Source organism: Brachyhypopomus gauderio, chromosome 4, assembly GCF_052324685.1.
Source record: "Brachyhypopomus gauderio isolate BG-103 chromosome 4, BGAUD_0.2, whole genome shotgun sequence".
NCBI lineage: Eukaryota > Metazoa > Chordata > Actinopteri > Gymnotiformes > Hypopomidae > Brachyhypopomus > Brachyhypopomus gauderio.
Window position 1 is genome coordinate 30,775,696 of NC_135214.1, and position 22,432 is coordinate 30,798,127.

Consider the following 22,432-nt stretch of genomic DNA (forward strand, 5'->3'; position numbering starts at 1 on the left):
ATGAGATCATACTCCCAGAAGGAAACAACATATTGAGCCCAGCTACGAGTATCTTGGGATCCCACTAATGGGAGAATGGGAATCATGACTATTCAACATGGAAATCAGCTACAGCCAATTACTAATAAAGAGTGAGGCAAGTCCTGAGAAGTCAGCTGAATGGGACGAACACCTATGCTCAATCAGCTGGCGTCAAAACAAGGAGAGTCCTCAAAATGCATTGGGAGGGTTTCGTCCCAAATCCAGCACTCTGGAGACACTAAGCGAGGGCCTTATAGAAGGGCTATACCAAGACATGAAAGATATGAAGAGAAGTAGAAGCCATCCAAAGTGTGAACTGAGCAATACTGGAGAGACGTATAGGAGGAGTTCAGAACCCCTTCAGCAAAATCATAACCAGGAGTGGCTACATATACCAGCTACAGAATGAAGCAGATGTCAGCCACCTCCTCTGCATGAATGGGAACACTAGGGGCTGTTATTCCCAAATTGGGAGAATGTGAACAGCTAAGATGCTACACAGGATCCTCAAGCTCCAAGGCCTCTGGTAGAGGACCCAATACATAGGTAAAGTGAACATGAAGTAAAGAGAAATACATTATAATCAAACCAATATTTGTTGTGATCACCCTTTGCCTTCAAAACAGCATATATTCTTCTAGGTACAACTGCAGTTTTTGAAAGAACTTGGCAGGGAGGTTGTTCGAAACATCTTGGAAAACTAACCACAGATGAGTGTATATAAGCTTGCTAAAATCCTCAAATTGTGTTTCTTCAGAACAAAAAAATGTCTTCAACTTTGCATGTTTTTTTTAGTGATTCTTCAAAAGAACTTGTACAGCGCATCTTGAAACTGCAGTTTGCTTAGAAATATTTGCCTGGGAGAAACCTTGCTGATACAGTATAATTACGTTGTATGTTGTTGCTGCACACTATAGTGAATGACCCATGACATCCAACTATCTCACCTTTGTACCAGTCTGGTTGCTCCTCATCCAGTTTGAAGCCTCCTACACATTTGTTTCTGTTTCAGTCATTGACTGTGTTTCAACCAACATGAAAATGATCATCAAATGATTATCACCTATATATGTATATATAAATATATATAAATTGCATACCAGACTCTCTGAAGCTATGTTAGATAGCTGACTGGTGTTCTGGGACCTCCACTTTGGAAGTTAGTTCTGAAATCAGAACTCTGGGATTGAAAAGGTTTGGTGTGATTTAAAAGTGTGTTTAGCTGGAGAGAAAAACACATATTAAGTTTTAACTGCAAGTACCGCTTTGTTTTACAATATGTATTGATTGACTAAATTTACTGAGTCATGTTTAGTGAAAAAAGTATTACTTTTATCTACATCGGCACACCAAAGGCCTTTTGCCGTATTTTATTGATGGAGCAAGACAAATTTCCAACAACTGTCTACCTTGTGTAACACCTAGAACAAGCTCTTTTCTCTATGCCATTGTGTGTCCCTGTCTTCCTTACTTCCGCGTTACCTTTTCATCTGTAAATCTGTAAAGCTGAAGCTTTCTGGCTGTTGTTTGTCTGTGTTGACCTGCCGCCTGCTGTGTGATGGCCCCAAACAGACCCTTTACTACCTCCACTCTCTTCCCCAGCCCCAAGCATGGACACTTGCTGCTTGTCTATATATAAACCTGACATGGGCCAACTGCAGGCAAATGCTCTGCACTCTAATTTCTCCTTCCTTGGTGTAGGTTTCCGAGCAGGGGCCGGGGGCCAAAGAGAGTCTCTCCATCAGACAGAGGGAGAGCCGTAGGGAGACGGAGGGCAGACCAGGAGGAGTGTGACTGAAGGTCTCACCCAGACGTCCGGGACGCCGGCGGACCTTAAAGTTGGGATTCGCACTACAGGGCGTGGAACACTGGTTAACGACCGTCAGGCTGCTCTGTGGGCATTATCTCTTGGACTTAAAACGCTTCGGGCTAGAGGAATTATCCCAACATGGATTCGAGCGGAGGGCCGGCCCTGGCCTCGTTCATCATGAGCGAGGAGGAGCTGAAGAGGAAGCAGAGGGAGAAGTTGAAGAAACTGCAGGCCACTGGTGGCAACCCACGGCCCGCTCGCACGCTGTTCTTCTTCACGCTCAAAAACCGCTTCCGCAAACACTGCATCAGCTTTGTGGAGTGGAAGTATCCTTTAAATGAGCTCCTACGTGCAAACCTGCATGACGAGCTTTCACTGCAGCTTTACTGAGACAACCAGTGTTTGGCCAGAGACGCCATTACTATTCTTTTGGCGTGTCTTTTGTTGCAGAGAAAGACATTTTCACAAATGTTACTGCCAGTGGTGAGTGGTGAGAGAGAAATAGAAAAGGCACAGCTGTTTGTGTAGTTTCCTAATACAGGAATGGCCCAGGTGATGAAATGTCAGGCAGTGGATTGAAGGTGTTAAGCTTTTGTTATCCATCAGGCCCCCTTCCTCTTGAATAGTGTTAGTCTGACAAATAACTCCATATCATTTAGAGCCTGGCAGTTAAACACTATTGAAAATGACCATTAATTGTGTGCTAAGTGATCAGCTGTCTAGCATGTGGTGTTAGACATCAATAGTTTGCCAATAACACAATAACACAAATGCTCAACAGCTGCAGTTTCTGTTATTGATCTTGTTAAGTTCCTTCCTTGTCACGACCACACTGACCACATTGTTTTCTTTGATAGTGCCTACAGAAATGTATACCACCCCATGTATGGTGGTGTGGCTTGTGTTAGCTTTGAGCCAACCTTTAGTTGCAAGTATGGGGCCATTTTTGATAAGTGTGTTTAAATGGATTGATAGTATTCTTGGTGTATGCAGCTGTTGTGTGAGATCACTCGTACTGGACATGATGCTGAGCTAGCAGGGAAATTCTGATGTTGTGCCCTCTGGTGGCAGAAATGCATATTCACATGCAATGGCAAACACGGGTTAGTTGTCCTATATTGTAACGCATTGCAGTGTATGGCAGATTCATTAAGTTTCCACACAAGTGATCAGTACCATATATATTGGGCAAAATATCTAAACATAGCTGCTATTGCTTAAGGCAATTTTCAGTTTTCATAAATTCAGAACTTGAAATGATTAGAACTGATTTCAGAAACACATGCTATAGCTCTCTATAAATCAAATAGGTTAAGTATTATGTAAAATTAGCTTATTTTGTTAGAGAAATCCTTTATCTTTTACTTATGGAAAAGTTCAAGGTAATGACAAACACCCTGCAGTTTTCACATAGTAAATGTGGTCCTAAGCTAATAAGTACGTTTTTCACCAGTCAATTCTTGTTTGTGCAAGAATTAGTGTTCTTCCTTAGAGAGCAAACCCATTACACTGTAATACCCTTCTTGGTATACAACCCATAGGACGACCCCAGTGCGTTTTGATGCTAAATACAGTCCAGGTTTATGTTCATGTGTTAGGTTAGTAGTTAATTTCTCTAGCATTAGCAAATGTAATGGGTGTTTTATGTTGCTTGGACAGTGTTTTCCTGAACAGTGTTTACCAGGCCATTTGAGATCACCATCCTGCTTACTATCTTTGCTAACTGTGTGGCTTTAGCTGTGTTTCTGCCGATGCCTGAGGATGACACCAATTACACCAACTCCACCTTGGTGAGTCCCAATGTTTGTGTGAGTGTTTTGGTGGTCTTTCTTCCTGATGCTGTACTCATGCTGTACTACTTTGGTTGAATGATCATTTAAGAGTCTCAATAATCAAGAGTATTCAAAAATTAATACTTAGTGAAATGTTTATTTATTTTGGTATTGAAGGGATTTGGTTTTGTCTGGAAATCATCTTATACCAAGGCAGTGATTATGAGACTAAAATGTCCTTTACACAACATGCCAGCCTTACACAACATGCCAGCCTGGCACATTGTTAGTTGGTTGCTCATACTGCAAGTTTAACTAAGTGACTAAGCTCTGCTGTGTAGAAACTATTCCCAGAGCTCTGTAGCCTGGGCATTACAAACTCCAGTATCTTTAAGGGGTCATTATGGGCACCAAAGTTCTGTAAATTCTTTAGAAACCAAGACAACAGGAACTTTGTTTAATGTAGCCTACAGCCTAATTCTAATCCTTCAATAATTAGAATGTGAGTTTATACAGAATTTTAAATTAAAAGTAAGTTCCAGTTAGTCATAAATGAATTTTGTAAAATGTAAACAAAAATGTCATAACTTTGTGTCAATGGTGTAGGGTTTTCCGTGTAACGTTTAAAGCTTACAACCAACAAAATGTAATACAACATCCAACCTAATCAGCATTTGAAACACAAGGGTCAGATTCACTGCTTGGCACCATGCTGAGTCAGAGCTCTAGTAGTAGATTTTCCAGAGTGTGATTGGATTTCAGATTGACCTCTGAGTTGTGATTTCTACAATTACTCCCCCACATGCCCTCAGCTGTGGCTGCAGTTTGTGCCACGAGCCTGTCCGTTCCTCAAGAAATGTCACGAAACACAAGCTGAGAAACGGGACCGTCAGCCCCCACCTACAGGCTCTGCTTATATGTTCGCTGTGGGGAGTCAGACACCACACTGACGTAAACCAGCAGAGTTCGATGATTCGATCCGCATTTAATAGTGAGATACTGGGCATGTCTGAGCAGTGAAATCACCTGGGTCTGTGTGTGTGTGTGTGTGTGTGTGTGTGTGTGTGTGTGTATATATATATATATATATATATATATAATACATTTGCAGACTAGGTGTGCTGGAGCTAGATTACTGAAGATTCACATAGTTGTGTTTGTAAAGTGTAAACATTGAAAACATTGATTGAGAGAGACTTTGAGTATTCAGGTCCTAATTAATTTCTTAATTGAGGTAAAGTGTCAGGTAAACAGGGGCTTCGTGTTGTTTGAAATACCATGAGCTTTGTGCTATTTAAAAGAGTGAGCAGTGGGGCAGGACGGTAGTATGAATAGCCCCTGCACTGTCGTACTGTTGTTTGCAGATCTGAGCAAACATAGTATAGCATTACCGAGGTCTGTAAGGCAGAAGCATTTAAGTGACAGCATATCCAGTGTTAGAGTGGAGCTGGGCATAATGGCATACACATGGCCTCCAACTCAGAATGCTTTGCTTTCCCATGGTATAAGAACATACATGATGAATGCAAATAAAACAATGTTCAAAATGGACCTTATTTTTCTTAAGCTAGGTTATTGATGGTTGTTATAGTTAAAAGAATGTTAAAACATAAAAAAATGTCTGATTCAATTGGTTGTTAAACACTGGAAAGGCCATCGGTGTATGCTAAACACCTTCTGTATAATTTGGGTTGCTCAAAATTACTCTAAAAGGACTGAAAGACCAGAGATGAAAGTAATAAGGATATCAACTAAAAATTTAAATTAAATGTAGTTTCTGTGACTGGAGGTGCACAACAAAATCTATAATCAAGAAGGCACTGGAGATAAATTCGTAGCCCACTTACACTTCTGGCCCACTAGAGGGTGCCATTTGGTAAAAACATTGGTCATGATAACCTGCAGTGGCCTGAGAGAATAAAAGCATGGAGCTGAGGAAGGCAGGGACCTGACACAGCAGTTTATTCAATGTTTAATTCATTTGAACCAAGCATGTCTGCTTGCATGTTATAATTATCCGTAATGGGGTTTATTTTATTCTTTTTGTTGCAGGAGAGCTTGGAGTATGTCTTTCTGGTCATTTTCACTGTGGAGTGTTTCATGAAGATAGTTGCGTATGGGTTCTTGTTCCATGAAGGCGCCTATTTGCGGAACTGTTGGAACATATTGGACTTTGTCATCGTGTTTATGGGGTGAGGTGACTCTGAACACCTGTTTTGACCTTTGAGTGCTCTTCCTCCACATGGACCACAGCAGCCTCCATCAGAGCCTCATCATTTTCATCTATAGTGAAACATGACAAACTAGTAAGGATGTTTTTATAGGACAAGGGTGCTTAGGCACCTCTGGCATTAGAGTACGTGCACAAAGAGGTGATGTATTGCAATACTCCCTACACATGCACGAGGGAAATATTATAGAAAGTCACTACATGATAGTGTGTTCAGATTATGTATGCCTGATTACAATATTAGTCACTTGATCATTATTACATGAGTACTTTTTAACAGGAACCTTCTTTACTGTTTTTTTTCCATATACTGTAAATGAAACAGCCAAATTCACAAGATCTGTTGTTAAAATTCTTTGCATTTACAATATGTTGTGCCCAGACTCTTCACCTTTGCAGTGGACATAATCAACATGATAGCAGGAATCCCCACAGAGAAGAAAGGAGGGTTCGACATGAAAGCTCTCCGAGCATTTCGTGTGCTCCGGCCACTTCGTCTCGTCTCTGGAGTTCCCAGTACGTGTCCTCCCCTTGAATCCTGCTATAATGTGAACACGGATGGCCCAACGCTAGCAGGAAGTCTCAAGAGCTGTTTCCTGTTTCCTTATCAGGCTTGCAGGTGGTGATGAGCTCCATTCTGAAAGCCATGCTGCCCATGTTCCACATCGCTCTGCTGGTCTTCTTCTTGGTCACCCTTTACGGCATCATGGGTTTAGAGCTGTTCAAATGCAAGATGCACAAAACGTGCTATTACCAGGGAACAGGTTAGGGAGGCGGCTTTTGTGTATATTGTATTGTATTGTCGTCCACCTTTGGTCAGTTGTCTGGGTAATCCAGATGAATAATCCAGAATGTTCTTGTCCTCTGTTGCAGACATCATTGCCTTAAGGGATAATGAAGTGCCATCCCCCTGTGCCCAGGCTGGAAATGGCCGTCGATGTGCCATCAATGGGACAGAGTGCAGTGCAGGCTGGGCGGGGCCTAACTTCGGCATCACCCATTTTGACAACATTGGCTTTGCCATGCTCACAGTCTTCCAGTGTATCACGATGGAGAGTTGGACCCATGTGCTCTACTGGGTAATTGCAGGCATTGGTTAATTTCCCACTGTTTCTAGTAAACCATAAGTTGAGATCTATTACACTGCAACAAAGTCCTCTTAAAATGACGCGTGGTAGTGCGGCTGGTCAAAAGCATCGTTTCTGTTGTCTTTCAGGTGAATGACGCCATTGGGAACGACTGGCCATGGTTGTATTTTGTGTCTCTGATTATTCTGGGATCCTTCTTTGTGCTCAACCTGGTTCTTGGAGTACTCAGTGGGTAAATGGTCATCCTGCTTAAATATCCACTGAACTGGCCATTCAGTCATCTGAACCGCCTACCTCACTCTGCCCCACACTGTGCTCCATAACCCAGTGTCCTAAACAGTGTGCTCTAACTCAATCACATCATTTCAACCTCTTTGTAGTGAATTTACCAAGGAGAGGGAGAAATGTAGATCCAGAGGAGAGTACCAGAAGTTGCGAGAGCGCCAGCAGATGGATGAAGATCTTGAAGGTTACATGGAATGGATCAATCACGCTGAAGTTATAGATGCTGACCTTGAAGGTGTGGGTTATATTTAATATGCAGCCCCCAAACTACTGTTGATGGTGATTAATGATCTCCAGATATAGGTTTCCAAATATAGGCTGCAGGCTTTGCATTCATACCAAACATGTGTGTGCGTGCGTTCTAAATTTAGCCATCTGACTCAATCTTTAACTTGTAATAAATAATTATTTTTAAAAAATACATATATATACATATATATGTATACATATTTATACATATATATAAAAAAATTCTGTTGATAGCTGATGGGTCTCTCCCCTCATGACAGGTCTTCTTCCTCTGAAAGACAGTGGTTCGGAGATGGACAGCCTTTATGAAATGGAGGGTTTAAACCGTATAGTGTATTACTTGTAAGTATGTTAAACATTTCATTATATCATAAACTAACCTCTGTCTCAGCATACTCAGTGTTGACCTCTGACCCCTAGTCGCCTTGCACGTCGCTGGAACCGGGTCTTTCGGAGGAAGTGTAATATATGGGTTAAATCCAAAATGTTCAACTGGCTGGTGATCCTGGTTGTTCTCCTCAACACCTTGGCCATTGCATCTGAGCATCATCCCCAAACCGAACGGACGACTCGGTTTCAAGGTCAGCTTCATGAACCTGCAACCGAACAAATGTATTTATATCTCCACTCTGTTTCTAATAGAGGCATCGTAAAGACATGGTTTTATATATTCAGATGGCTGATATTCAGATGGCTGCAAGAAATGTAGGAATTCCAAACTGTCTCTCTCTTCATATTTCTGATTGCAGATACAGTTAATTCAATCCTCCTCACCTGCTTCGCAATTGAGATGTTTGCGAAGATGTATGCGTTTGGTCTGCGAACCTACTTCATGTCAATTTTTAATCGATTTGACTTCTTCATTGTCACTGTGGGAATACTGGAGATCATCTTGGTTTCAGCAAACGTCATGACATCACTGGGCATTTCTGTAATGAGGTGCATTCGTCTCCTACGGCTGGTGAAGATCACAAAGTAGGTTCTGTCCACCACAGCAGTAGATTTAAACCAAATATATTCTACACTCACTTTATAGACCAACTTTGGTGTAAGTGCTTATTACACAATAGTAGTATATTTTCCCTCAAAAGTGTAGTTGTGAAGTGCTTCATTGTTAGTTTCATGTGGTTGTTTATTGTTATTATTTCTTGGGGGGGGGGGTTTAGGTACTGGAAATCTCTTAGTAACCTTGTGGCCTCCCTGGTAAATTCAGTGCGCTCCATTGCTTCGCTCCTTCTCCTGCTCTTCCTCTTTATTGTCATCTTCGCTCTGCTGGGCATGCAAGTCTTTGGAGGCAAATTCAACTTCCCTGACAGAGATGTGCAGCGTAGCAATTTTGACAACTTCCCACAGGCTCTCATCAGTGTGTTCCAGGTACTTACAGTGCTGCCCGTCTGTCAGTCCTAAAGCAAGCTTCACTTCTTCACCAAGATTCAATTCATATACAGTACATGCTGAATGAAAGCTGATTATGTGTCATGTTCAGGTCCTAACTGGAGAGGAGTGGGATACCATCATGTATAATGGAATCATGGCTCACGGTGGACCAAGTTTTCCTGGAATTCTTGTCAGCATTTACTTCATCATCCTGTATATTTGTGGAAACTGTATCCTTCTGAAACTTGTATACAAATATGATTTGGGATGATGTGTACTTTAAAAGTTGATATTTAAGTTGATGTTAAAAGTGGTTTAGTCTGGTCCGGGACAAATGTAATGTAAAGACATAAGGCTTATTTTTCTAAATGGGTGGTGGTCAGTCATCCTCTTGAACGTGTTCCTGGCCATTGCTGTGGACAGCCTAACTGAAGCTGAGAGCCTTTCCTCAGCACAGAAGGAAAAAGAGGAGGAGAAAGCTAGGAAGAAACTCATGAGGTATAGACGCTAATTTAACTCTCTGTTGATCTCTCTGTTGAAGTGCTCGCATCTTTAAAAAACCAATACTTTGTGTAATATTAATCTTTAATTTTTTAATTCCCCCTCTTAGAGCAGCCCCACCACAAAAGGGTGAGGAAGAGAAAGCTATGGTGATCAAGAAACACAAAACTGAAGGCATGCCCACAACTGCAAAGGTACTAAACATCTATATAACATTCATTTTAGGATGTCATGGCTGAGACAAACGATCCCTTGTGTTATAGAGGTATGAGTGAAGAAGACCCCAGTATAGCCCGTTATATTTGACATGTGATGTGGTCTGTAGAACATTCTGCCCATCCTGCCATGTGTGTTTTCTTCAGCTTAAAATCGATGAGTTTGAATCGAATGTAAAGGAGGTGAAGGACCCCTTTCCTCCTGCAGACTTCCCAGGTAAAGCAGCACCACTCCTCTCTTTAAGCTGGGGCGGTTTACGCAGCTGTGTGTCAGTATGTTATGCAGTATGGCTCTAAGTTTGGTCAAAGGCAGTGATAGCTGCACTATTTATAAGTAAGGCTAAATGCTACCTATAGGCTCCTATGGTCATTTGTGGGATGTATTCTAAATTTAAAATCACGGTGTTGCCATTTTTCAAACGGGATTAGCTAATTTATAAATCATAGCATTCAAAAATAACTTAGACAAAATGGCCTTCTTGTCCAAATCAGAAGCAACAATATCTGGTATTGAATAGGACAGTGATTTTACATGAGCCATCTCCATTGCTCAGGTGATGATGAGGAGGAAGAACCAGAGATCCCCATCAGCCCGAGGCCCCGGCCCATGGCTGATCTTCAGCTCAAGGAGACGGTGGTGCCCATGCCCAACGCCAGCTCTTTTTTCATCTTTGGCCCAGAGAACAAGTGAGTCTCCCACATTGATGATGAAAAAACCTGCCAGGGCCAAATCCATACCATCCTATCACAGATTATTACTATCTTAAGTGCCTAAATACAGCTTATGTTGTAATGTTGCCCTATGCATTTGTTTCCTCTGATATGATTCCTCACAGTTTGATAGAACATAATGTCAGAACAAAATAGATAATGACAAAACAAAATATACCATCAATGTGTCAGTAAATATTTACACACTTTGGATTCACATACACATGTTTCAATTATCCACCAGTACTATTTCCTTTGAAAAAAAAAGAGTTAAAGAGGAAGTTATATTTATTAGTCCAACTGTCATTAGTTTCTTATTGTAAAGCACTGACTGGTCATGCAGGCCAGATACAACAATTTCCAAAAGTTACACATTATCTTCATTATATCCTTTAATGTGAGAAAACGTAGTGTCTGTCTGCCTTTACAGTCTGCTGTGATTTCACTTGACAGGTTACGCAAAGTGTGCCACAGAATCATCAATGCTACCCCATTTACCAACTTCATCCTCCTCCTCATCCTCCTCAGCAGTATCTCTCTGGCTGCCGAGGATCCCATTGATCCCAACTCATTTAGGAATAAGGTGCCGACCGTCCTCAACAAAACCGCCGCTCTGTGCATTCAACTGAAACATCAACATTGTTCAAATCAATGAACACTAATGATTTTACATTTATAGATCTTGGCTTATGCTGATATCGTCTTCACATCATTCTTCACCATTGAGATTGTGCTCAAAGTAAGCTGCTTCACTTAAGAAATAATTAGTGAGAAATTCCTCTGTGACTTTCAAATAAACTGTTGAGTGATGAGCGTGTGCCTCTTGAATGTCGTGTTTTAGATGACGGTGTACGGTGCATTCCTGCACACGGGCTCCTTCTGCCGGAATTCCTTCAACATCCTGGATCTCGTCGTTGTTTGCGTGTCCCTCCTCTCCATGGGACTGGAGTAAGTACAGTTCTGTTTCACAGTGTCTCGCCTCTTAACCACTAACAGTGGACAGATGCTATGTGGAGTATTTTCATGTGCAATTAGACTGCGTGACTAGCCTGGGGTTTTGAGTCCATTATCATGGGCACGTCTTCCTTGCTATAGTATGTGAAGATCTTTGCTGGTTCTGCTTCTGAGGGGAATGTGATATCTTTACCCTTCACAGGTCCAGTGCCATCTCTGTAATTAAGATCCTCAGGGTGTTGAGGGTTCTGAGACCACTTAGGGCCATCAACAGAGCCAAAGGACTGAAGGTGTGTAGAGTCTTTCTATAACACCTGCTGATACAAAAACAAACCTTTATGCGTCTTTTAATAGATTATGGCTATTTTTATGAAGATTAATTTGAATTATCTTTCTTTTGCAGCATGTGGTCCAGTGTGTATTTGTAGCCATCCAAACTATTGGTAATATTATTCTGGTCACCTTGCTCTTAAACTTCATGTTTGCGTGCATTGGAGTCCAACTCTTCAGGGTGAGATGTACATTGAACCTGTCTAATTATATTTACAAATGTTTTTGTTTGAAAGGAAATTGAGTAATCCTGTTTCTGTTTTGTTTCTTTTTCAAGGGAAAATTTTACTCTTGTACGGACCCTTTAAAAATGACTGAGGAAGAGTGTCAGTAAGTGCAGTAGCCGTGTCTGTCATCAGAACGCTTCCCCTGTTTAGATGTTGAAGACACTTATGATGTTGTCTGTGTTACTGATGCCCTCTTGTCTCTGCATCTCAGGGGAGTGTTTGTGAAGCACGTGCAGAACACGCTGCACGACACGGAGATCCGTCAGCGGGAGTGGGTCAACGGTGACTTCAACTTCGACAATGTGCTGAATGCCATGCTCGCTCTCTTCACCGTCTCCACACTCGAGGGCTGGCCAGAGTGAGCGTGCGGGACGGGACCGTTGTCACGCTTGTCTCTCAGAACTTATCTAATGATGCTTCCCTCACATTGGAGTGTTACGTTCGTAGCTCTTTCACTGTGCTGCTTGAAGGTCTCTTTGCTGAGACCCAAACAGCTTTCCGAGTGTTTCGAGAGCCATTTGACGAGTGTGGTTTCTTCTGTTTGTCCCTTGTCCTCAGGTTGCTTTATAAAGCAGTGGACTCTGATGCAGAAAACAGAGGCCCAGTGTATAACAATCGGGTGGACATCTCTTTGTTCTTCGTCATCTACATCATCACCATCGCTTTCTTTATGATGAACATCTTTGTGGGCTTCATCATTGTCACTTTCAGAGAGCAGGGAGAGCAGGAGTTCAAAGACTGTGAGCTGGACAAGAACCAGGTCTCCAGTTTATGCCATGTTCTGTGGGACACATGTCTATTAGTTCAAAATAATAGTGTAGGCTATAGCTAATAGATAGCTAGTCCACTTTGCAAAAGAAATGTATAAAGTTGATGTAAAAGGAATAGTCCTTGACAACATTCATAACAGTAGGACTACTGGATAATATATTGTACATAATACATACAGTACATTATATAACATATTACCACATGCTATAACATGTAGTAATAACATTATGGAGGTTCACTGGTCACTTTTGACCATTCTGGGCATTTTGGGGAGGGGCATGATGGCATAATTTCAGCCTTGTTCCAAGTAATCTAACGGGTTCCCTGTGTGATGTTCTCACTCCAGCGCCAGTGTGTGCAGTACGCTCTGAAGGCGTTGCCCCTACGCTGCTACATCCCGAAGAACCCTCACCAGTACCGCGTCTGGTACCTGGTGACCTCCAGCTACTTCGAGTACCTCATGTTCCTACTCATCATACTCAACACTCTATGTCTGGGAATGCAGGTGTGCCACTCAAATATGAGCAGGTTGCGTCATTGACTATGTTAGGAAATATTTGAAATGATACATAATTCTTGTACATAAACATGGAGTAATGAATTTGTTTATGTTTTTTTTATGTAGCACTGTAACCAGTCAGACCACATAACCAAACTGTCAGACACTCTGAACGTAATATTTACGGTCCTTTTCACGATTGAGATGATTGTCAAACTTATCGCTTTCAAAGCAAAGGTAATGAGTTACATTTTCTTTCTGCATGTACAAGAACCTGAATATTTCTGCAAAAATCCTCAACAAGACCTTGAATAAAGGCTTTGTTTCTCTTCCTGGACGCCATGTGCAGGGTTATTTTGGAGACCCCTGGAACGTGTTTGATTTCCTCATTGTGGTCGGAAGCATTGTGGATGTCGTCCTCAGTCAGGTTGATGTGAGTACAAAGCAGGGGCGAGGCTAGGGTATTTTTAGTGGTGCTAGAGCACCACCGTGAAGTTGCTCAGCACCCCCTGGCTCAACACATTTTTTAAATATTATATTATGCAAAAACCTTGCTCTGTACCTGCGCAATACTTTGGTATTGTGCCTCTGTGAGCACTGGGGGCTGGGCACCCCTAAAGACCAGATCCTAAAATCGCCCCTGGTACAAAGCATCTGTAAAATCATGGATATTAATCATGAATCAGGAATTCTGAGAGGCCCTGTGGTTCCTCAGTGGTTGGTGGGGATCCTACAACTAGCTCACCACCATCAAGGCTACTCACCACCATCAAGACTAGACTCACCTCATCTATTTTATCACTTGGTGTTTTTCTCACTACCTGTGATCATTTGGTCTTTCTACCATCTGTAACATCATCGTATATTACAGAACAATGATTTCTGGGGCACTTTATGAATTGTCTGTGGTTTTAGTTTTCTTTTTTGCTATCACGCCCATCACTGTGTGGTACGGCATGCTTTGGTTTTCTCTTTTATTTGTGCCTTTATTCAAATGTGGGTTTTTTGCTTGTTTGTTTTTCCATCAACACACGATTTCCCTCGAGATCAATGTGCTTTCTTTCTTCCTTCCTTTTCATTCTTTCTTGCTTTCTTTCTTTCTTTCCCTTCTACGTCTCCTTCCCACTTTCCTTCTTTCACATTATCATGTGACCCGTGCTCTGCTGAGATGCTGTAGGCTGCGTTGGAGTCCAGTGGTGGATTGTACTGCCTCCATGGCTGTGCGGTAAACATCTCCTCTGCATGGACCTTGCTGTATGACCAGCTGTACTGACACTGGCATACGTTGACCACCCTAACACCAAAGAACACTACAGAAAGGCAACAGAAGTTTCAAAAGCTATAACTCGTTAAGCTAACGTGATTTGTTACATAAACAAAACCTTTATTTTTTATCTTTGTGAATGCTTTACTGTTACATCAAATTTAAGAATTGTTAAGTGTTCTAGCCCTTCTTTAAAATGTAGAAACTAGATGCTCAGAAATGGGGGTTTTGGGATTAATTAAAAAAACGTGTTATGGAATGGCATATGTCTATATTAAATACCAAAATTTTTTGTGTCACTTTTCAGGAAACAAATCCAATGCAGGCAATTGCTGTGAGTTTCATTTGGACATTAATGTGCTTGTATAACATTATCAAAATTACTTTTTAAAAAGTATTTTTTGTTATTGTAATCCAATTACATCATGCAGTTACATTTGTTAACAATGTTATTCAAGTCAATCAAATTCTATCATAAAACAAATGACTCATATCTTTTTTTACTAAGTTCTGAATTTTCGTTGCACCACAGTATGAAGAAAACGCTCGTGTGTCTATCACGTTCTTCCGGCTCTTCCGTGTCATGCGTCTGATAAAGCTGCTAAACCGCTCGGAGGGCATTCGAAACCTGCTGTGGACATTCATTAAGTCCTTCCAGGTCAGACAGGGAGGCTGGTTTAGCATCTGATTCTTAGACATCTGCTAGAACTGCACAGTCATGCTGATGATCCTCAAATTATATCTTTTGTCCTCGCTAATGTGAATTTGGCCACAAAATTTGATTTGATTTTACAGCGCACAATCTTTAATCAATCTTTCTCTCTCTCTCTCTCTCTCTCTCTCTCTCTCTCTCTCTCTCTCTCGCTCTCTCTCCCTCCAGGCATTCCCTCATGTGGCCCTCCTCATAGTAATGCTCTTCTTCATCTATTCTGTCATAGGGATGCAGGTAAGGTTCCCCTTAGCTCTCCGTACTATTTTCAGACATGATGTTTCATGGCGATCAATCTCCCTCTTGTCCCTCTCCCCCAGGTGTTTGGTAAGATAGCCCTGGTGGACGGCACAGAGATCAACCGCAACAGCAACTTCCAGACATTCCCCCAGGCCATTCTGGTGCTCTTCCGGTGCGTCTGACCTTTTGCTCAGCAGCGCTGTGGCCCGCAGGGAACGTGATGCATAATGGTAAAACTGGGTTCTCCTTGGCTTTGTAGATGTTCCACAGGAGAGGCATGGCAGAAGCTGATGCTGGCCTGTATGTCTGGCAAGCTCTGTGATCCGAAATCGGACTACGGTCCGGGAGAGGAGCACAGCTGCGGCACGAACTTCGCTGTCTTCTACTTCCTGAGTTTCAACATGATATGTTCGTTTTTGGTGAGCACTCATAGGGCTGTAATTGATTGAAGACAGCAATTTTTAATTTATTTAAATCTTTTAACATTACGAACTCAAGAAAAAGAGGAAAATGATTTTCAGGTGTTTTTGCATTTCAGTTGAACTCATATTGGAATAATCCACTACTATCTGCTGAGTTATCTGCTTAATGATAAAATGGTGTCCTGTCCTGCAGATTATCAATTTATTTGCGGCTATCATTATGGACAATTTTGACTACCTCACCCACGATTGGTCAATCCTTGGTCCACATCATCTGGATGAGTTCAAGAAGATCTGGGCTGAGTATGATCCTGAGGCAACGTGAGTAAAACAAAAAACAAAAAGAAAACAATGATATTTCCTTGTTTTGTATCATTTGATCCTTCTTGTCTTATGAATAAATCCAGCTGTTGCTTTTGATCTAAAGGGGGCGAATTAAACATCTGGATGTGGTGACTCTTCTGAGAAGGATCCCACCACCATTGGGTTTTGGGAAATTCTGCCCTCACCTCTCAGCATGCAAGGTAAGCCAAAATGGGAAATTACCATCAGACTTGATTATATCATAACATATGATACCATAACATACCATATGACATCATAACCTATACCATACTGATGTGCCAGATTGAGTCACCAAGACTGAAACCTGTTTCTGATGCCATGTTCCTTTTGACATCAGCGACTCATTTCCATGAACATGCCCCTGAACAGTGATGGAACAGTTACCTTCAATGCAACATTATTTGCTTTAGTCAGAACAGATCTGAAGATTAAAACTGAAGGTATGAAATGCTAGAGAAAATCCATAGTGCTACAAATGTTGAGAAGGAGTATTTTACAGAATGTTTTGTGTGTTCTGCATGTGTGTATGTGTTTTTGATTATCAGGCAACTTTGAACAGGCTAATGAGGAGCTGAGAATCATTATTAAGAATATCTGGAAACGGACCAGCATGAAACTGCTGGACCAAGTAATTCCCCCTATTGGTGGTAAGTAACAGTATGGAATACATGCTGAATTTATTTGGAAATGAACTTAATGAAGCAAATGTAAAATACCCAATCTCCCCTTCTGACTGAGATTTCATGTGATTGGCTGTAGAGGATGAGGTCACAGTGGGCAAGTTCTATGCCACCTTCCTGATTCAGGAGCACTTCCGTAAGTTTATGAAGCGTCAGGAGGAGTACTATGGCTACAGGCCTACAAAGAAGAACGCCAATGAGATTAAGGTACAACACCCTTCAGTATTGTGATGTTGTCTTATTTTAATTGATTAAGTAGTCACCCATGCCTAATAACTGACATTTGTACCGATTTAGTACTATAGGTTTATATTCAATACCAGTCGGTGCACTTCAAAATGATCTCAAATAAGGCGTGGTCTATTGCACTAATTAAATCTAATTGGTCCTAATTAAATCTCCATATCCTGAATAATGCATCACACATATTAATCCTTCCCTGATGTCCCTGTGCCAGGCGGGCCTGCGTACCATAGAGGAGGAGGCTGCCACCGAGCTCCACCGCGCCATCTCAGGAGACCTTCTAGCAGAGGACGACATGGACAGAGCCATGGAAGGGGGCGAGGAGGGCATCTACAGGGTAACAAAGTGCAGTTCACCTCTGCTGGACCTCACATTAGAGGCGTTAGCATGGTGCTCACAGTACAGATCTAAGAACTTGCTTTCTTTGCTAGCTAAAATGTGAAACCACGCAAAAACATGTCTGCCACACCTTCGTCTGTGTATCTGAAAATTCTTCAGTCTGCTTCTTTTTTATCTTTGTTTTTATTTGGATACACTAGAACAGTTAAACCATACTATATCAAGGTGTATTTACATTAATGTAATTAGTATCCGGTAATTAGTATTGGGTGACTGGGATAATTCATGCTCTCTGTGTTTCGGTCCACACAGCGAACCGGAGGTCTGTTTGGGACCGGTGTGGACCCTTTTGCATCTGAGACCAGTGGCCCCATGCCAGCGCAGACCAGCCAGCGACCCTTACAGTTCTCTGAGGCGTGCCTGGAGGACGTGGAGTCTCCTCCTGACTCCGTCTTTCTCCCCAACACAGAGTTCTTCCCTCCAACTCCAACCAGAACAAACATCACCAACAACAATGCTAACTTCACAGAGGAGTGAGTGCTTTGCAGCCAACAAAAACATAGCATCTATGCTAATAGAGCATCTATATCTATTTAGACAACCAGCAAAGCTGCTTATAGAATAATATGGGCCTGACATTCATAAAAGGGGCGTACTAAGAAACAATGTTTTCAAATTTCTTTCCAAGAACAAGCAATTTACATTTCTAACTAAACCTCACTCTGGACTTTAGCAGTTCAGTGTTATATGAGCTGAAAAACATTCATTTATATGGTTAGTCATGTAATTATAAGGTCATGTTAAGGGCACCAGAGATCTAATAAAGATAATATTTGTTGAAACATATTAGTAACATATATCTAAACGTAAAACTTCCGGGACCCATTGAGACTAATGTGAGCATGACCTATGTGTCGATGAAAACCATCAATTGACACTTCTTATTTTACAGATTTATATTTGAGAGAGAATCACCATTACTTGTTGGAACCAGAGACCAATCTTTTGAAGACTTGAGTAAGTAGAATATTATAATGGACTGAAAATACAGTTTGTCACAAATGCATATCTAATGAGAACTCTAACCAACAGGAGACTCCAGTGTGTTGGCCAACAGTTCCTCACCTATTAACAACGTGAAGGACAGACATCGGTCAGATTTCACTGTGAGGACCAATGTCACACAGGTGATATCCACAATATTATGTAAAAATCAGATTTTTAAGCCTCTGAATTCATTTGAGAAACGAGGTTATAAGATCACATAATACAATCCAGATCCCCATACTCAAGGATTGTGACCACTAACCAGCTGATATCTTCAACATCACCCTGTTGTCACAACATGCTTAAAATCAGCAACTAACATTGCAGTGCCAAAATGTCCTTATTCATTTGATTACTACCCTGTTTAACATATCACCACTGTCATGAAGTCCTCTGTGCAGTTGATCTTGATTAACACTGTTATACCTCAAACACTAGGCTCTTACTAATGAACCTGCAAGTAAGAGCAAGTAAGGTTCTTGGATTCTTGAGCGCAGACCTCAGACAGTTAGAACACAGATTAGGTCATCCCAGTCTGTCCCTCTGAACAACCCCCAAGTCCTTGTCCCAAGACCCCCGAGTCCCCCAAGGCCTTGTGCTGAGTCCAAGTTTATCATCAAGTTTACTAATAACACTACGGTCAACGAAATCATCACCAACAATGAGTGTGGAGTGTGGTGTGGTGAGGGAACTTGCATCCTGGTGCAAGAAAAGCAGTCTGTCTGAGTTTCTGTAAGAAGATGCTCGTGAACCTCAAAAGGGTGTGCCTCGAAACCCTTGTACATCTGCCACGCTACTGCACAAATAGTGAACAGCTTCAAGTTCCTGGCAATGGATACCACAAAGAATCTTTTATGGTCCTTGAACACTACAAAAGTGCTTCTGCTTCTTAAGAGAACGGAAGAAGGCCAACACGGGCATACATATCCTCTTCTACAGAAGCATTACTGTCTGGTAGAGAAACTACTCTACCTCAGACAGGAACGCAGTGCAGCAGGTAATGAACACAGCCCAGTGCATGGCTGGTTTAGGTCTCCCTGCCATCAAAGTGGTGTATAAAGAAGGCCTGATGCATCAAAAAAGCAATTTTACAACAGGCTACAGTATGCTATTCTCACAGTTTCTTCCAGCAGGCACTGGGACGTCTGGACTGATCTGCCAAACAGACACTTACAGATTCAAACTGAACTGCAACCTCACCTCTGCTCTGGCTTCTATTGTACTACTGACTGCACTAAGTCACTTGAGAGTGAACATTGTTCGCTTCAAATTTTACAAGCTGTCTGCTCCCCTAACAATGTTTAGACTGCATAGTAAATTACTGTCAGTGTGCACTGAATAATACATGTAATATAGCAGCTCACCAACCTTTTCACACACTGCATAGTGTTTGGTCCAGTCGTATGCTGGCCTGTCCAGTGCTCAGCCGAAGAATTTACATGTGTTTATTGTACAATGTTGTGTACAGTCTGCTGCAGATATTTATTGTATATCCAGCTGTACTGTTGTTTGTATTATTTGTTTCACTGTTTGTTGTCGTGTTGTGTAAATGTAGCACTGTGTTCTGGAGAGGCCAGAATGTGATTTCTCACTAGGCAAGACAGAATTACAATAACGGTAATTCTGAGACAGTGCAGTGATCACATGAAGCTTTGCCTTTGTGTTAATTTTTACTCCCACAGTTTCCTTATGATCCCACATATGCTGAAGCAGCCACTTATAAAGCAGCAGAGAACATGTCTTCACCAGCTTCTGAGAAACTCATCCAACAGGTAAATCACATTAAGGTGAACAGTTAATAATAATAATAGTTAATAATTCTCTTATAAAGCATTTTGCTCCACTGCTCAGACGCTGAGAGATGGCGGCCTCGAGACTCTAGCTGATGACCGCAAATTCGTTTCTGTGACAAAGAAGCAAACGGCAGATGCATTGCAAATCAGCGTAGCAGATATGGAACACATGGCTAAGGGCATTCTGAACGAGCAGCACGGAAATGTGGTGAAGCGTAAACGGAGGCCCATCCCCGTGCCACCCAGAACCACGATGGCCCGGGACGAGGAGGCCACCTCTGCAGTGTAGGCCATGCCTCACCGTAAGATCTGACGACTTATTTCATAACTGCTCTGCCAAGGCTTTCTTGGCAACGTCTTAAATCCAAAGCATGATTTTATTGTGCCTCCACCAGTTTTACCAACTCATGTGCTTTCACATGTTGACTGATTGTTCTCTTGGGGAAAAATTACCAAATGTCTTTAACAGGTACCACCTGCAACAAATGTAATTTGTTTTGTAGAAATAAAGTATCTAAGAGGACATTTGTCAAGTGTAGAACAGTTATTTTTTACCATGTATACAACTGAATGGTAAAAGAACCAACCGTATGACTGCAAATTAGCCCATGTCAGACATACTACTGTGTGTACTGATGGGTCGTTCTTTTCTGTCACATCAAGGGACAGAACCTGCTTCTGTGTTCAGTCTATGGACTTTTTTATTAGACGATAAGAAGAGTGAGTAGGACTGGACACAGCAACGTGTCTTGAACGTCTTACTTTTGAAAGAGTACATCTTTACTTTGCTCCTTTTTGATGTCATGTGATATGTTCTTAATCATTTTTTTCAATACAGGTTTTTTTAATGATAAAAACTCATTTTAGACCATATACAATGTGATAAAGTCTATTCCCTTCCAACTGAAGGCGTTAGCAGCATTTATGCTGGGATAGTAACAAACAATCAAGAGGTTTCTGAGTATAACGACTAGCATTTGATGAAGGCATCACACAGGCCCAACAATAAGGAAATAATGAAATGTTATTCTGCCTGCAACTTTGTTTAAGGCTGAACTATTTTTGGAGAAGAAATGTCTGAGCATGATGGCTGTTGTGATGTTCTCTTTCACTGCAGATGACTAGATCATTACAGCAATATTTTGCACTTCAGAAGATGTAACTGATTTTGTCTGACATACATCCAAACATAATCAAAGAAAATTGGTTCAAAAATATTTGCTTTACAAAGGCTTTTGCAAGGAAGTCAATGCATTCTGGGAGGATGCATTTGAAGTCAGTCACTACTTTTATAGACATATTAGGTTTCTGTAGAATATTAAATACACTGCCGTTGAGAAACAAAATGCACCTTAAATACCAGATATCCTGGATAGTCTATCATGTTATGTAAGCATGCTGGATATCCATGTTGTGGTGTTAAAAATAAGCTGTTCGTTGAGTCCATGTGTTGGCTTGGCCCTCCCACTGCATCCTTCATGTGTGCTCACCCCAGGCTGGATTCTGAGGATTCCCACAGACGAGGGATAGCATCATTGCTGAAGTTATATCTCTACTCTGTAACTTTTTATTTGACCTATGAAAGTGTTTTTTTTTTTCTTTACCTCCAGCAGTTGATTTCTTCTTTTTTTTGGTCTTATTTCAAGTAAACAGATATAACAAATGGGAGTAGATGAACAAAAATGTTTCCAAGCCAGCCTTGTACGTGGAATGTCTTTGTTGAGAAATGTTCTGGCATTTATAATCAAGTTAATTAAGTTCTTGCAACCCTGTGAGAAACTATGAATGAAGTAAATCGAGTACTCTACTTTTTTGAATGTCTTGATAGTCTTTTTTTAAATCTCATAACTTTCTGGCAATGCTAATGCCTTCTGAAATTGTTAACCAGATCTTACACTGAAAGACACCTATTGTGCAGGAACAGATTATTTTCCCAGCTAACCAAGAAATACCAGTTTTTGCAAAGTGGAAACAAATTACACTTAACATTAGTAAGAGTGGGAAAAGTTAACCATGACCGTAATCCATAGGACTGCCCATCCCTAGCATAGTAACTTTCAAAATTACGCTAAATGGTATATTTTGCCAAACCACAACTGCAACAACTATTTATTACAAGGTAGTACAAATAAAATATTTTTATTTCTACCTAGTCAAAAGGCTTTAACTTCTAGATCTCTCTAGACTAGTAAGCAATGTATTACCCAGTAAGTGAAACACAAGCGCGGCTTCCAGTTCTATTAATATTTCAGCATTTCAGAGTCCTCTTATAGCATGGAAACTTAAGTCACTAAACAGTGGTGAGAAAGA

At 41.3% G+C, this 22,432-nt stretch overlaps 1 protein-coding gene across 1 annotated transcript; it reads left to right on the forward strand.

The window, feature by feature from the left end:
- Positions 1-1,751: 1,751 nt before the first annotated feature.
- On the forward strand, positions 1,752-21,934 carry cacna1sb (calcium channel, voltage-dependent, L type, alpha 1S subunit, b). Its single transcript, XM_077003847.1, has 45 exons — positions 1,752-2,157; positions 3,516-3,621; positions 5,656-5,795; positions 6,216-6,349; positions 6,445-6,597; positions 6,707-6,912; positions 7,050-7,153; positions 7,302-7,441; positions 7,716-7,797; positions 7,876-8,036; positions 8,205-8,430; positions 8,622-8,829; positions 8,942-9,062; positions 9,216-9,330; positions 9,443-9,527; positions 9,696-9,765; positions 10,103-10,235; positions 10,713-10,842; positions 10,939-10,998; positions 11,101-11,207; positions 11,416-11,503; positions 11,617-11,724; positions 11,821-11,873; positions 11,982-12,128; positions 12,329-12,530; positions 12,888-13,046; positions 13,167-13,277; positions 13,390-13,473; positions 14,218-14,265; positions 14,612-14,638; positions 14,837-14,962; positions 15,185-15,250; positions 15,334-15,425; positions 15,513-15,672; positions 15,869-15,996; positions 16,103-16,199; positions 16,358-16,460; positions 16,566-16,667; positions 16,780-16,907; positions 17,158-17,280; positions 17,595-17,815; positions 18,235-18,299; positions 18,375-18,469; positions 20,012-20,101; positions 20,181-21,934. Exons 1-45 carry the CDS (start codon positions 1,970-1,972, stop codon positions 20,409-20,411), a joined length of 5,523 nt encoding a protein of 1,840 aa, XP_076859962.1. The 5' UTR covers positions 1,752-1,969; the 3' UTR covers positions 20,412-21,934.
- The last annotated feature ends 498 nt before the right edge of the window (positions 21,935-22,432 follow it).

Bases quoted from the DNA above. Each gene is read 5' to 3' on its own strand.
- cacna1sb (XM_077003847.1), top strand. From the start codon at position 1,970: ATGGATTCGAGCGGAGGGCCGGCCCTGGCCTCGTTCATCATGAGCGAG. The intron at 14,639-14,836 runs GTGAGTTTCATT...GTTGCACCACAG, and splicing joins ATCCAATGCAGGCAATTGCT to TATGAAGAAAACGCTCGTGT. The intron at 16,908-17,157 runs GTACAACACCCT...TCCCTGTGCCAG, and splicing joins AGAACGCCAATGAGATTAAG to GCGGGCCTGCGTACCATAGA.